The 15,500-nt window shown below is 40.9% G+C and overlaps 1 protein-coding gene across 1 annotated transcript in view; it reads right to left on the reverse strand.

Moving 5' to 3' along the window:
- The window catches only part of ANK3 (ankyrin 3), a 334,814-nt gene extending 330,079 nt beyond the window's left edge, over positions 1-4,735 (reverse strand). Inside the window, exon 1 of the mRNA XM_042959816.1 lies at positions 4,622-4,735. Within this exon, the coding sequence (XP_042815750.1) occupies positions 4,622-4,735 (114 nt within the window). The remainder of the gene's footprint in view (positions 1-4,621) is intronic.
- Positions 4,736-15,500: the final 10,765 nt, after the last annotated feature.

Raw genomic sequence — 15,500 nt, forward strand, 5'->3', positions numbered from 1 at the left:
ATCACTTAGAAGGTTCTTTGAATCAAATCCATTTTGATATGCAGCTGTGAAAATATTAACTACATATGCTGCCCCATGTTGTAGGTAAAAGAACAAGCTAGACAGCTAGACTTTCCACACTGGAGTCTTAGATCTGCCACTAAATAGTGTGGGAATGCTTAATGGGTTCCTGCCTCAGTTTCCTCATTTGTAAATGGGGATAATAAATACTTTCTTTGTGGGGTAGTTATAAAGATTAAATGAGCCTCTACCTACAAAGCAATTTAAAACCCTACCTGATACATTTTAGGTGGTCAATAAATGCCCTGGAATAAAAGACATGAATCCAGGAAATTTAATTATTCATTTTCCGCTTCAAGCCAGGAACTTGGCAGTTACCCTAGAATCCAATCTCTCCCTCTCACATCCTACACCCAGTCCATTGCCAAATTCTGTTGAGTCTTCCCCTAAATATCTCTTGCATGCAACACCCCCTCTCCACTGTCATAGTCTCTGCCCTGGTTCAGACCCTCAGCATCTCTCATTCCTGAATCACCACCCGTGCTTCCGGAAGGCTCTCCCGGCTGCTATCTGCAGCATGGATGCCTGAGTGATGGTTCTAAACCATAAAGCCATTCAGTTACTCTTCCTACTGCCTCCATTTAAGTCAATTAAAGTCCTCTCTCCTTGGAGAAGGTAATTTCCCACCCTGTGAGATGGGATACAAAGGTCTTCATGATCTGGCTTCTGACCACTTTCCAAGCCATACACTCATATCCCTTTTGCTCCTTATTTATGTTTGCTTTTCACACATGAATGTTCCCTCTTCTTTCCACCACACTGGGCATGGGATTCCTGTCCTTTTGCCTGCCTGTCTTGCTCACTCCTCCTCCAAGGCTCAGCTTCACTGAGAAGCTTCTCTGAGCCCATTTGAGTTGAACTGCAGTCTTACAGTGGGCTCCTGTGGCTCCCTTTACATGTGTTATGAAGGGTGATTAGTGATCTCCTCTCTCTGCAGGGAGTCACTGTACTGTTGCCACTCTGCCTCCTGTAGCTTTGCCTCCAACACTGAATGCAGTGCCTGATCCACAGAAGTCACTCAGTAAATGTTTGCTAAATGAATACGTGAATGCAAAAATGAAGCAATAAATATTCATTCCTGCTCTGCCACTGAATAGCTGCATGAGTCTGTTGTTAACAATTAGAAAAGATATTAATCATAAAATTAGCTGTTCCTTTATCCCAGTATACCCTGTGTCCGCAATGCATATAAATGTTTCCTTTTTTAGTATACATATCCTTAGATCACCTCAAAGTGGGGGTTTTTTTTGATAGGACATAATAAATACATACAAGCATACTTGTGAACATTTAAAAAAATTATTGAATAAATTAATGTTATTTCTCCTAATAGCCCTCATTATTGAAATGTACCTTATAGTTTACATGGAGAGAAAGCAAAATATCCAGGTAATGTGGCACCAGAGGCCAGAGGCAACAAGGGAAGTGTGGCCCTGAGAGCATTTGTAACTTCTAGTCCTCATGAACTCGTGGTAGCTTGGGTTATCCACTGACCACCGCCCGTGGGCCAGGACCTTGCTCGGTGCAGGGAATATAAAGAGTTCCTCTCTGCAACTTTCTCAGTCAGAGCATGGATCCAATATTGTCCCTCCCAAAGGCACTCTGTCTACCTTTGGCACGCTACCCCACTCACTGCCAGCATTAGCGGCCCATTGGGAGACGAGGAGAGTGAAGGGGAAAATCTATCAGGGAAGAGTGATGGGACAGTGTGTGTAAAGGAGATGGGTAAATGCAGTAGAAAGACACCTTCTAAACAAAATACTCAGGGAAAGTTGCTTTTTGTTTGCTTCGAGTCAGAAAAATTGGGATAAAAAGATTAAAGGTTTGTCCATCTAAATGCATTTCCTTTTAGCAAATAGGAAGATTTTTCCTTTCCTTGACACTAATGTTGCTATGGCAAGAATAAAACACACCATTATTAAAATTCAAGTAATTATAAATTCCAAAAGTTTCCTATGTTTTTTGATTGGTAGCCACTTATTCATGGTTATCAATATGCATAGCAGACCAAATGTGCAATCATGGATTTTTTAAGAACTGATGAAATGTGAATAGAATGTTAATTTTATATATGCATTCTGACTTGATTATAATACTTAGTAATATCTCATACTGCATGAGGTTATGTCATATATATATCAGGAAAAGTTCATCCTGGGCTTGTTTAAACTTCAATTACAGGGGTACCATGAATCAAATTCCTTTACAAAATAGATACTCTTCACGTTTATCTAAAGCTTTTCTATTTTGTGACTTTATGAAATTACTATTACTTTTATGTAATTAAAAGATCATAGAGGATATTTCTACATATAAGTAAGAGCAATGAACCCCATAATAACCCACAAAGTACATAAGAGAAGCTTTTCCAATTGCTATGGGGCCTATAACGTGGAGCAAAGTAACCCAAAAGCCTTCATTAGGATCTCAGGAAAAGGTAGGAAAAAGAAACTCCAAGTAAAAACAATTCACTTTGTAGAGAATAAGTGGTATATATACTATATGACTGAAAAAGAATCTAGATTATGTCTTGAAAGTAATCTAATGTTGACTTTGTACTTTGAAAGCAGTCCCTAAAATCCTTGGACTGTGAATGTTAAGTCTCCTGAAATGCATGTATCTTTGATAGGGAATATACTGGTTTTAGTGTGTCGTGAATTAACTAGTACAATGGCAATGAAAGTGTTATCCACAGGCCACTTTCTGGATCAACTCTGTGACTGTCCTGAGAACAAAACATTTACATCTGCTTGCACATTGACATAGCGATATTGATATTTCTCCATGTTCCCTCCTGGTTGCTAAGAGATTTACGTTGGACAGACTCTGTTGTACTCATAACAAAGCACTTTGGTCCACAAAGCATTTGCTTCAGCTCAGTGAGCCCAGAAGCTCCCTTTGCCTCACCCCTTCCCTATTTTGCTTCCAAGTCAAACAGGGGCCCAGGCCCCAAGGCAGCAGGCCTGTCATCACTACAGGAAACTGCGGTGCATAAGCCTGGCTCGGCTAACAAGTCTTATACAGAGTATTAACAGCAACGATGCGATTGTATCTTTACACAAATATATGTACCTTCTTTCCTCATGTTTCTTAGAAGCCAGCTTATCACGGTGGGAGTGGGTAAAGATGTGTGAAGAGTGAGCACTCCGTAGTGACCTCCCACAGATGAACCTAATACAGTGCAATTAGACCAGAACCTGGCAAAATATGGCAATTCCACAACTCTGTTGTGCATGACTCTGAAATATGCCTGCCAACAATTTCCTAACCTGAGTTTGTACTTTTGTGAAAATCTGTTCAAGAAGTTTATTTACAAGAATATTGAAGTAGGAAGCATCTATATTTAACATCCTGCAGCAAAGCGACTGTACCTCTCCAAACTCAATCTCATGAAGTCTGCCACATAACAAAACACAGAGAGCCTTCTTTCACAGATCCTAACTCTGAAGAAAATGGCAAAGGCACCAAAAATATTCATGATCAGCCCTGAAGAGAGGTACATGTGGTGGATGAAATCTGCATGTCATTTAGAAGGCACATGCATCACTGCTCACAGCAAATTAAGATTATCTTTCCCTTGGGAATTCTCACAAAGAGACATAAAAATGCTTTATGACCTGACTTTCATATTCAGAGCACAGAGTTTTAGTCAATTTTTATTAATTGCCATAGAGGAAAAGTGCTTCGGGCCCTCACTCCCCAGTGGGTACCTAGGAGTCACATTTAAGGGCACAGCCACTAAACACTCAGTAAGTACTCTCCGGCTGTAATGAAACACCACTGACCTAGAATATTCCTCCTATCTTCCCCCTGCCATAGAATATCAGTTGGGGATGATCAATGCCCATGCTTTAATCAGAAGCAATCAGCGGTGAAGGCTGCAGGTCCCTGCCCTGCCATGGGAATTCCTGCGTTCAGGATAATTCCTCTCACCCAGCAGAGAATAACAAACCTCTGTGATTTCAGCTCCATTTAACAAAAGAAAGTCATTTCTGGCAGCTTGTTTCCTTCGCACAACCTAACTAAAAGCACCTTAGAGAAAAAAGAGGCAAAAGGAGGGGAAGAAAGCAAAGCAGGAAATGACTTTTCTGCTACGTCTTTAAGGTCACAGATGTGCCTGAGAAATGCACACATGTGACAGTAGTTCTAGCACAAAAGCTCCTTTTCCACGAGCCTAGACCTCCAACAAGTACAAAGACCGGCTCGCTGGCCTCTCCCTCAGACCCAAGTCACCGCAGTCCATTTAACCTTGACCGGGCTGGGAAGAAACTACTTTGAACTCCCTTGCAACACCTTTCTGTGTCATGGCAACATGCCCCTGCCTGTGTCAAGTGCAGGCACACCTTCCGCATCAGCACTGCAATCACCCCCACACAGGACAGACTCTCCCCCTGCCTAGCCCATCCTCTGGCCATGGTCGGCCACTGGGTTTTATCATCCGTTCCCAATTTATACTCTACACAGCACGTAAAAATAGCCCTTAATGCTTCTAACAGACGCCAGGAGGAGATTAAAACAAAAAGAATCCAGGCAAGATTTATGCTCTGGCGTATACAACTACCTTTTTCTTCCGATCCCGGGACCGTTTGCGGTGTTTCCTTTTCTTCTCAGTCTCCTCTTCAGCATTGATTTCTAAATCCCTGTTTTTCTTTAATTGTGAGGCTGCATGAGCCATAATGCATTGAAAAAGCTCTTCTCAAGCACGCAGGGCTTCCTTGTATAAGGTGATATCCTCAGGCACCTTTAACCAGGCTTACAGTAGCATTCCAATCACTGGAGAGAAACCTTTGACCAGAAGCAGGAAGACATTCAAAATGCAGAGATGCTGTCGAAGCTGAAGCTTTTAAAAACCCAAAAGACGGCTTCCAGACTTCATCCTACACCTTCCTCTACCTGAACCTTTACACGAGAGTGCAGCCATCGTAATGCATTTATCGTAGTGAAAAAGACAGCTGGGACAGAGGAAGCTGTATTATGGCTGTATCCCCTGCCACCAGCTGGAAGTGTCTAAGTGATTCCTCGGAAGGGGGAATGCTGCAAAGGATGGTTCTCTGAAGGGAAAAAATCCAGAGTCACCACACATGCAGGAGCGAAAATCCAGCACTAATTCGGAAAACCTATTTTAGAATCCTTTGGAAAAAAGACAGGGCTGCAATTTATACATCACCACTAGTTCGGCACAGAGCATAATTTAACCCGTAATAGAATGGAGCTGTTCCTCCTTTAGTTTAACTGCTGCTGGTGACAAAATATATAAAATAAGATTTCACAAAATACACTAAATTTTGCTGAGGAGACCCTGACTGAATTACAGGGAAAACAATGCAGGCATTGCTGGCCTCAACAGTGCATCCTTTATGCTGAACTATCAGCCTAAATGCATTTTGTGGGAGAGGACTACAGAGGGGCCTGTTGTCTTTTAAAAACAACATGCTGATTACAACACATCATACAGAAAGACGTGAGCATGTTGGTGTATGGAACAGACGCCTGATTCACAGGAGTTCCCCAGGACTCTCCTCTCATGTGGTCCACAGGTCAGAGGATGGGTGCAGCACTCAGGGCTGTGGAGACACTGAAATGCAGCCCTGGCTTTCATGTCAGGGTTTGCTTCCATCACCTTACTATTTTTGCCACCTGAGTCCTCAATGACTGCAGCCTCTGAATATTCATGATGTGAAGCGGAGCGGCGGCAGTGGGGTGGCTGGGTGGCTTCTGCCAAGAGGCACACACTGGAAGAAACATACTAAGTCAGGAGCCGTTTATACACACGTGGTATTCACACAGCATTAGCAAGACATGGCTAAATGGTAGACCAGACCTAAAACACTCGGGCTCTGGTAAGAAACCCTAAATTCACTAGGAAAAGGAGCAGAAAAAATTCTTTTTTAAAAATGATGCTCTGTTGAAAAGACTTTGTATGTGTGCTTCCTATACTGTAAGTCCATGTGCTTCTCCCAATACAAAAAAATCTGTAACTTTGGAGATGGGTGCACTTGGCTTTGCAGGAGTGACGGCTAACGTGTGCGAAGGCTGAAGCAAGAAGTCCGAACGTGCCACGTGAAGAGCTGCTTGGGTTCTCTGGGGCTGTGGTTTATGTGCTTCATAAAGAACCCCCAGTGGGAGCTCCTGAAAACATCCATCCACTACATTTCTGATTCGGACATCACAGATCTTCTTCCCTGTCTCCTTGTAGGGGGCTTTACCCTCTGCCGGGCAGTGACAGGCAGTGAGAAGGGAAGATGCTGGGCCCATGGATTTCCAGTCCTGCTGCCAGTGGATGGCACACTCCTCTGGGGCCTCACCGTGAACCACCTGAAAACCAGGCGGGTCAAACTGTTCCCAAGGGGCTACTGCGTGCACTGATGTTCATGGGCTGCTTCCCCACAGAAATCATCTTCAGCAAGAGAGAGTCCTGGAAACGTTCTCCATTGCCTACCAAACCATCATCTCGCAAGAGGGAGGAGAAAAGGAAGGAAGGGAAGTAAAGGTGACTCAGATCCAAAAGCAATAAGCCATATCTGGATCTTAGTAATAAAAATAAGTGTTTTTCTACCAGAAGAATTTTTTTTTATTGTCATAGGAATAGGTGGAGTGGAGAAAAGAAGGAAAATTAAAACTTTTTTATAGTCTCCCTTTTATAAATTACCTTGCACTTTTGAGGAACATTCATATAATTTCCTTTCCTTATTTTCAGCAAGTTGAAGGACCAGCCAGCTAAAGAACTGGCTGGTTTCCCACTGGCTCCTGGGCCTTTTTTTCTTTCTTTGTAGACACTAATGAAACTTTAAAATATAAGTATCCTTGATCAGAGTAACCTCTTTGTCTGAGGCTGGCAAACCTATACTTCCCCATTGATCTCTATCAGCCAAAGCATATTGGAAATTAGGAAAACGAACATTCACAGGTATTTCTCAAAAAATTTTCTCTAGAATAATAGTTTGTTTTCCCCAAATTATCCCAAAGTTGAGTCCATCACAATCTTTATGTCAACAAAATATAAAGTTTTTGTTATGTTTGATTTTGGAGTATTTCAGTAAGTGGTAGATCCATCAAAAATAAATTCTAAGGCTTGCTTGTTTAGATTTCTAATCTCACAGAAAATGTGGGGTTTTGTCCTCCATTTCTAAATCAGAAGAACTTTTGGGGCACCTGGTGGCTCAGCTGATTAACCGTCTGACTTTGGCTCAGGTCATGATCTCACTGCTCATGAGTTCGAGCCCTGCATTGGGCTCCGTCCAGGCTCTGTGCAGACAGCTCAGAGCCTGGAGCCTGCTTCGGATTCTGTGTTTCCCTCTCTTCTCTTCCCCTGCTCATGCTCTGTGTCTCTGCCTCTCAAAAATAAATAAATATTTTAAAAATAAATAAATAAACCAGAACTTTTAACAGCAATGCTGCCAAGGAAGCAGCCCTGAGGGTCTGAGATTTTGATGGTTACACTACTAAAGTCTTAGTTCCTTTCTCCCTATCCAGCCTATGCCCTGACAGGTAACTCCCTAGCTTCTTGTGTACTTACTCTCAATACAAAGGCATTTACCCAGGATAGCCACAAATACTAGTTTTTTTCCTCTCAAAGTGAACTGACAGTTCTGTCGGTAATTCTAGAAAGCAAGCCCTTATAAGAGCTAAAAACATGGAAAGAACTTTTAAAAACTTTATTCTCTGAAGATTCATAAAACTTTTCCACTTAAGTCTGAATAGGTTGCTCTCTTCCGCAAGGTTACAGAATTAGTACGAATCCCCAAAGTAGAAGGATGGTGCAGCTGGTACAAGAGTGTATCTCTGAGCAGAGAGGCAGCTCTCCGACAGCAAGAAGGAAATACAGGAATAGTATTACAGCAAGCCCCCCATCTGAAACAATGATGCAAGTTTCAGCCGGTTTAATTATCACCTGCATATAGGTTAACTTTTCCAATCCTGCTTCCTGACATTGGCCACGGGGGTGTACTGGACAGGATGGGGATGGCCTGGGCATGGAATATCAAAGCTGTTGAAAGTTAAAGAAAAACTATTCTTAAGCCACTCCTCTCCAGGGAAGGCGGGAGGGGAATCTGTTCTAGTTTTAGAAAAGTCCCAGGTATAGGGATTCCTAAAGCATCCTTTCTACAATAAAGTAAAAGACTGATCTTCCAAACTTGTTAGCTACAGAAATCCTTCTTTGAAGAAATCCTAAGGGAAAGGCAATTACAACAAACATAACAGTGGAGCCACTTGGCTGAACTGAAAGAATGGTATCTGGGAGCCCAGCCCTACTGCCTACCCTTCCTGCAGAAGGCAGCCTGGGTAAGCAAATTTGAAAACCAGCCAACTGAAGCAAGAAGGAGTCCTGGTCTTTTCCTTTCCTGAACCTTGGTTACCAGAACTTATGTTGAAAAGCAACTCTGGTTAAAACTTTCCTTATGATTTTGTCCAAAATAATTCCTGATTTCTTACCAAAAATGACAAATTTCATTTACAGTACTTCCTATCTGTGCGTAATGCACATAAAACTAGTACAAAAAAGTAAAAATCCCGTTTTAGCTGGATTTCTGGTGGCTGGAGTAATATTTGTACCTTGAGTGATTTCTAATCCAGGAATCACAAGTTGGTGACTAAATATCCCACTGAAACAAAACCAAGTCAACTCATTAAGATGTTTTACAGACTTTAGATGCCAGTGAGGGAATTTTTTCTTCACAGTTGGGGTATACACCTTGCCAGGATTTTGAGATAAATTTTGACTATTACTTCAGCCAATTAATAACTTGATCCCTCTGAGGTGTCATTCTATATTGTGTCTCCACATTGTTGAACTGGGTTGGCACACAAACAACGTGTGTGTGATTTCTATGAGGAGGATACTATCTCTTGGTCGTTTTGAAGTTACAGTAACTGTGCATTTTGAAAAAATATTACATAGTAATGTAGAGAAGTGGAGGATTAGAGTATACAGAAAAATGGAGGATGGGAAACCAAAAGAAAGAAAGAAAAGAAAAAGAAGAAAAGAAAAGAAATGGGAAAAGAAAAGAAAAGAAAAGAAAAAAGAAGAAAATAGTTCCCATCTGCTGGGGAGGCTGTACCTTCCCAACGCTACCCTCTGCTCTCGGTAATGAGCAACATGTGTATTTTGATGGAAGGAAAACTATTTCATATTGCACCCACTTCAGCTTCCTCGGGAACAGAGCAGCCTCACCGTGAGAGTCACAATATTTTTCCTTCACAAAGAAAAATGGATCCATCATCATTTCATTAACTTTGGCATCCTAGATAAAGATGATGTCAAGAGACCTTGAGCAGGTTCTGAACAACGTGGGGAACAAGAAAGAAAACAAGCACTAAACCTGTCAATGGTTGTAAATGACAAAAAAGCACCCTGGGAAATACTCAACTCATCGTCATGTATTCTTCATTTTCAGATGAGACACATGAAATGCTAAAAAAAAAAAAAAAAAAAAAAAAAAGTTGGACAATACTGAAAGATTGGAGGTCCTTCCCACACCATTGTAGGGGTGGCACCTTCGGATAAATGAGCGCTGGCTTTGGGCCCATCTCTCTTACTGCTCAGTCTGACCTCTGTCCCTGGAGAAGACTGTCTGTCCAACTAACTGGCCTGACCTCAGTGATAGAGAGCCAGCTGGCCCCAAGCTGCCAGCTGCTTCTGTCACCTCACAGGTGCAGCAAGGACAGGCACATGGGGACGGCTTCCCCAAGGTCTCTCTATCACAGCCACACTGGCCAACAGCAGGGATCCCTCATGCTCCAGGGAAGACCCCCCACAGGGACATCCCTGTTTTCCATCTGACCCAAAGGAGTAGACGGGTAGTGCCTGGCAGAACACTGTGTTGGAAGCCAGCACCAAGAAGGGTGGGTGAATGAAATGTATTGCACAAGCCACTTCCTCTCTGGGCCCCTGTTCTTACAGAAGGAGGTAGCTTGGACCAAAGAACTTTGAAGCCATCATCTCATGAATCCAAAATGCTACGATCTGAAGTGATAAAAGGTTGTGGGTGTTTGGAAATAAATATACCTTTCCTATAATCTTCCTTTAAGGAGAGTTTGTAATCTATCTGGCCAATACAGTAGCCACCAGCCATATTTGGCTATTGGGCACTGAAATGTGACTAGTGTGTTTAGAATTTAAATTTTAAACTTAAAGACATATTCAATTCAGGGGTGCCTGGGTGGCTCAGTCAGTTAAGCGTCCAACTTCGAGTCAGGTTATGATCTCACGGTCCGCAGGTTCGAGCCCTATGCTGGGCTCTGTGCTGACAGCTCAGAGCCTGGAGCCTGCTTCGGACTCTGCCCCTCCCCTGCTCGTACTCTGTCTCTGTCTCTTTGTGTCTCTGTCTCTCTCAAAAGTAAATAAACATTAAAAAAAAACATATTCGATTCAAATACTGGAACACATTTAAGTGTGTCTAAAACAACCTGGATTTGGGAATCTACTTTTTCAACTTTAAACTTTATTTGAAAAATACAGATCAAGTATTTCCAGTAATTTAGCATCCAAATTAAGACATAAAATAAATGGATTTCAAGAAAAAAGCAATATAAAATACTTTAGTAATAACTTTATATATTAAGTCATGTTGAAATGAGGCTATTTTAGATATGTTCAGTTAAATAAAACATATTAAAATAAATTTAACTTTTTAAAAAGGTCTTGAAATGTGGCTGTTAGAAATTTGAAAATATATGTGTGGCTCACACTATAGTGATAGTCTATATGAAGAGTGTATATTAACAAAAAGAGGGCCTTATTTGCCAGAAATTATCTTCCCAAAGACAGATATTTCTCCAAAAAAGCATTAGAAGACACTCAGCACTCAGTCATGCTTTCTGTTTGAAAAGGCGAGGCACACAAAGGTAGTATGTTCTCAGGCATTTGTGCTGAAAGAACCATTCAGGTGCTCATGGACTCGCCCATTCACCCTGCTGGTCATTGTGGTTAGCACCTGGGACATACAGATGACTGGAACTTGGTTCCTGCCCTCAAGCAATGGATGGGAGAGAGAGACAAGTCAACCAGCAATTACAGCGCACGTTCAGATGCTGTGGAAGCAGAGCGGGGCATAGCGAAGAGATCACCCAGAAGAGTGCTACTCAGTCAGGAATGAAGTCCCTCTTTATCAGCCACAGAGCTCACAGTTTCACAATTTGACCCCGCACAGTCCAGTCACTTAGCCAACTGCTCACGCACTGTGGATTTCCCTTTATGGTCCAGGTGTTGTTAAAGGCACTGGCGATGCCAGTGGTGAGTAAGACAGAGGAGGCCCCGTGCCTTGCAGCTTCCATTCTTGTCAGTGTGGGATGGGGGGGGGGGGGGGGAGTAAGCAAACAGATACAGGAAGAAGATAGCTTCGGGGAGTTCCAAGTGTTGTGAAGGAAATAAAGCTTCGTGACCAAATTGAAAGTGACTGGGTAGGAACAACTGTTCATGGACTCCGCCTCTTTCCATTTTTGATTCTCCAGGAAAAATAAATGAAGATGGTGAGGAGACAATTGAGTTGAGTCTTCCACTCCATTAGGGTAGGGATTCCCTCACATGGCCTAAACTAGGCCACTGATTACAGTGGCGGATGGTGAATGTAAATGTTTTCTCAAGTAATGTGCTCGCTTCAAAGATAGCTATTACTAAAGATAAACAATAGATGCTTTTGTATCACTTCTCTCCTGAACTATGTGGATACTTATAGCTTCCATCACCTTTTCTTAATTGACAGTTTAATAACTATTCCAATAGCATGGATGTCATATGTCTACTAAGTAATAGAATAAATTTTCCTATGGATCTTGTGGAGATAAATCTCATTGTTTCATAGGAAACATAACATATTTTATGAGAGGATATTCTTTGGATATTTCACTAAACTCTTGTTATTTAATGTTTATACAATAATCATATTTGAAGTGGCCCAATGCAAAGACAGTGCAAGCAAGCAGGGTCAAACAGCTCTTACCCCAACCTCGCTATATATGGCTATGAGACCTTAGAGAAGTCCCTTATCCTTCCTCAGTCTTTACTCCCGTATCTGCAAAAGGAAAGGAACTCTAAAGTCCTTCTCCCAGAATACACACTCTGTGATGCCAAAATACAATTATAGGAAGGACAATGATTGACTTATGTGCTCTTCTTCTGTTGGTATATTCTGGTCAAGATATAAGGAAAGTAAGTCCACTTTTAAAACATTTCTTTTAAGGGGTGCTGGGTGGCTCAGTCAGTTGAGTGTCCAACTTAGGCTCAGGTCATGATCTCATGGCTCATGGGGTCCAACCCCACGTTGGGCTCTGTGCTGACACTTCAGAGCCTGGAGCCTGCTTCAGATTCTGGGTCTCTTTCTCTCTCTGCCCCTTCCTCACTTGCACTCTGTCTCTCTCTGTCTCTCAAAAATAAATAAAACGTAAAAAAAAATTTTTAATATTTCTTTTAAGAGGAAACTGAAAGTCAAAGGTATGAAGGAGATAGGATTTAAAAATTCAGGAATCTGCTGGCCTACTCTGTGATCATTTGCTAACACTGTATATGAGGGATAGAGTGGTGCATAAGAAAGTAAAGGTTCTTGTGGTGCCTGGGTGACTCAGTCAGTTACGTGTCTGACTTTCGGTTTTGGCTCAGGTCATGATCTCACAGTTTGTGGGTTCGAGCCCTGCATCTGGCTCTGCCCTGCCAGCCTGAAGCCTGCTTGGGATTCTCTCCCTCCCCCCTCTCTCTGTCCCTTCCTGCCACCCACACTCTCTGTCAAAATAAATAAATAAATAAAATTTTTTTTTAAAGACAGCAAATGTTCTTATTTTTAGAAATGTTTTAGTTCACTCATGAGGTCATCTATAGTGACCAAGGATAGTATAATAATGACGACTGAGCACTGTGCCAGAGACATTGGAAAGGAAATCAGCCAGATATTCACACTATAACTCAGGTAATAATTCACCGTACTTTAGACCATATCAATCATGCAGAGATTTCCATCTGACAACAAAGAAAAAAGTCTATTTTCTCAGATTTGACACTGACTTACTGCTCTAGAAAAGAGCTATATGCAAAGTTTATAGCCCTTTCCTCATGTAAAATGGAAATAATGGTATCTGCTTATTGCTAGTATGTTTTGATCGCTAATGTTTATGAAACAATATGATCACAGAAGACAAAAACAGTACATGTAATCACAAGGCATTCCACAGGGTCTCCAAGTGTATTTAGGATCTGCCTCTTCCTACTTTACTATGGTAAGTCTTGGTAGGCTTTCTCTCTTACATTGCTTCACAAGGCCAATTATAAATTAGACAAATTAAACTTTCTGCTGTATGTTCCATAACCTTGTACCGTTTTACCTGCTCTTCTATTATATCATGTTAGGATATAATCACAAGGGTTAGTAACATTTGAAAAACAAACAAACAGAAGTAGATTCATAAATACAGAGAACTCGTGGTTGCCAGAGGGGAGAAGTGTGTGGGGATGGGCAAAACAGGCGAAGGGGTTAAGAGGTGAAAACTTCCAGCTATAAGATAAACAAGTCATGGGGAAGAAAAGTACATCATAGGAACTATAATCAGTTATATTACAATAACTTTGTATTGTAACAGGTGGTAACTAGACTTATCATGAGCACTTTGTGAAGTATTTATAGTGTATCCTTGAACAACATGGGGGTTAGGGGCACCAACTCTCTGCACAGTTGACTTCTGACTCCCTAAAAACTTAATTGCTAATAGCCTACTATTGACTAGAAGTCTTACCAATAACATAAACAGTTGATTAACACATATTTTGTATATGTATTATATATACTATCTTACAATGAAGTAAGCTAGAGAAAAGAAAGTGTTATAATGAAGAAGAAAAATACATTTACAGTATTGAACTATATTTCTTTAAAACAAGTATGTGTTGAGCGGATCGATGCAGCTCAAATCCATGCTGCTCAAGGGTCAGGTGTAACGGTCGAATCACTATGTTGCAGGCCGGAAACTAATAGAATATTGTTGTGTCAACTGCACTTCAATTTTTAAGGAATAAAGTTTGACTATTCAAAATATTCTGTTTGGCATATAAGGTTATATGTCTGGAAAAAATAAGTTATGACACCCTTTAAAAAAAGATAAGAATTGAAAATAATTTTCTTATTCTTTTCCAATTTTTCTTTTTTAAAAAAGGGTGGGGTAGAGGGTGTATCTTTCCAAATACTATGAAGTGTGGCTTGATTCAGGCAGATTTCATCCTATTCATTTTTTTGTATTTTCTAAGGCAAGGGTCAGCAAACATTTTTGTTAAAGGCCAGATAGTAAGTATTTTGGGCTCTGTAGGCCAGATAGTCTCTGTTGTAGTTACTCAACTTTGTCGCTGCAATGCAAAAAGCAGCCAGAGACCACATATAAACCAGTAAATGTGGCTAGGATCCAATAAAACTTTATTTATGGATACTGCAATTGGAATTTCACATAATTTTCACGTGTCATCAAGTATTATTCTTCTTTTGATTTGTTTTCAACCATTTAAAAATGTAAATACCATTAGCTTGTAGGCAATTCAAAAACAAGGTCGGATTTGGCCCAAGGTCCACAGTTTGCTGACCCCTCTTCCAAGGCATCATATCGCTTGCGACATACTGTTCTGAGGGTTTCTGAAAAATAGAGTGAATGAACACTAGTGTCCAAAATGGATGCTTGGAATGTTTATGTGTATACACATGTATATACATATATAGTGTGACTGTGTATATATTTGCAAAAGAATCTACCCTTTGTATTTGAACATAGTAACTGTCATTTGAGTCATGGAAAGACATTACTATGGGTGTTTTTTACCTCATGTACAGACAAGTCAAAGTTCTTTATTAACTCACTCATTGAAATATATTTGTTGGACACTTCCCTTATGAAGTAGCATGATCCGACACATGTATTTATGACACCCAAACTCAACAAGTGTTCGGTAGTATGAGGAAGAGAGCAATTTGAAGTAGAACAACTGATCCCACACATAGTTCTATTTGAGGAGCATTTGCCCTGGAGTGAGCCTTCAACAGGACCCAAACCACGATATTCTCTATGCAATACACTGGCCATGTGGTTCACTTCTGCATTCTATTTCTTCCCCTACAAAGTTCCAATGTTTTATTTGTAATTTACTATCATATTCTAAATATTTCCTGTTAAGTGACTTCAAATCCTTTGTAGAGCAAAGCACTGGAATAAACAAATATTTACGGAGTATCTCCTGTATTTCTAATACTCTACTAAAACTAATAGAAAATGAAAGAGAACATGCATAACCTTGTGTTTTAATATCAGAATCATGATTACAGACTTACATGCTTCTTTTCGGCATTATTTCATTACAAGAACTAAACTTGGACTTTTGTCAATAGTAAATGAATGGTACGATTTTCAAACAACTAGCTGCCAAGATGTGGACGCAATGGAAGGATGCGCTTAGAGCTATGATCTCCAAGGACCTC

This window comes from Panthera tigris, chromosome D2 (genome assembly GCF_018350195.1).
Source record: "Panthera tigris isolate Pti1 chromosome D2, P.tigris_Pti1_mat1.1, whole genome shotgun sequence".
Classification (NCBI taxonomy): domain Eukaryota; kingdom Metazoa; phylum Chordata; class Mammalia; order Carnivora; family Felidae; genus Panthera; species Panthera tigris.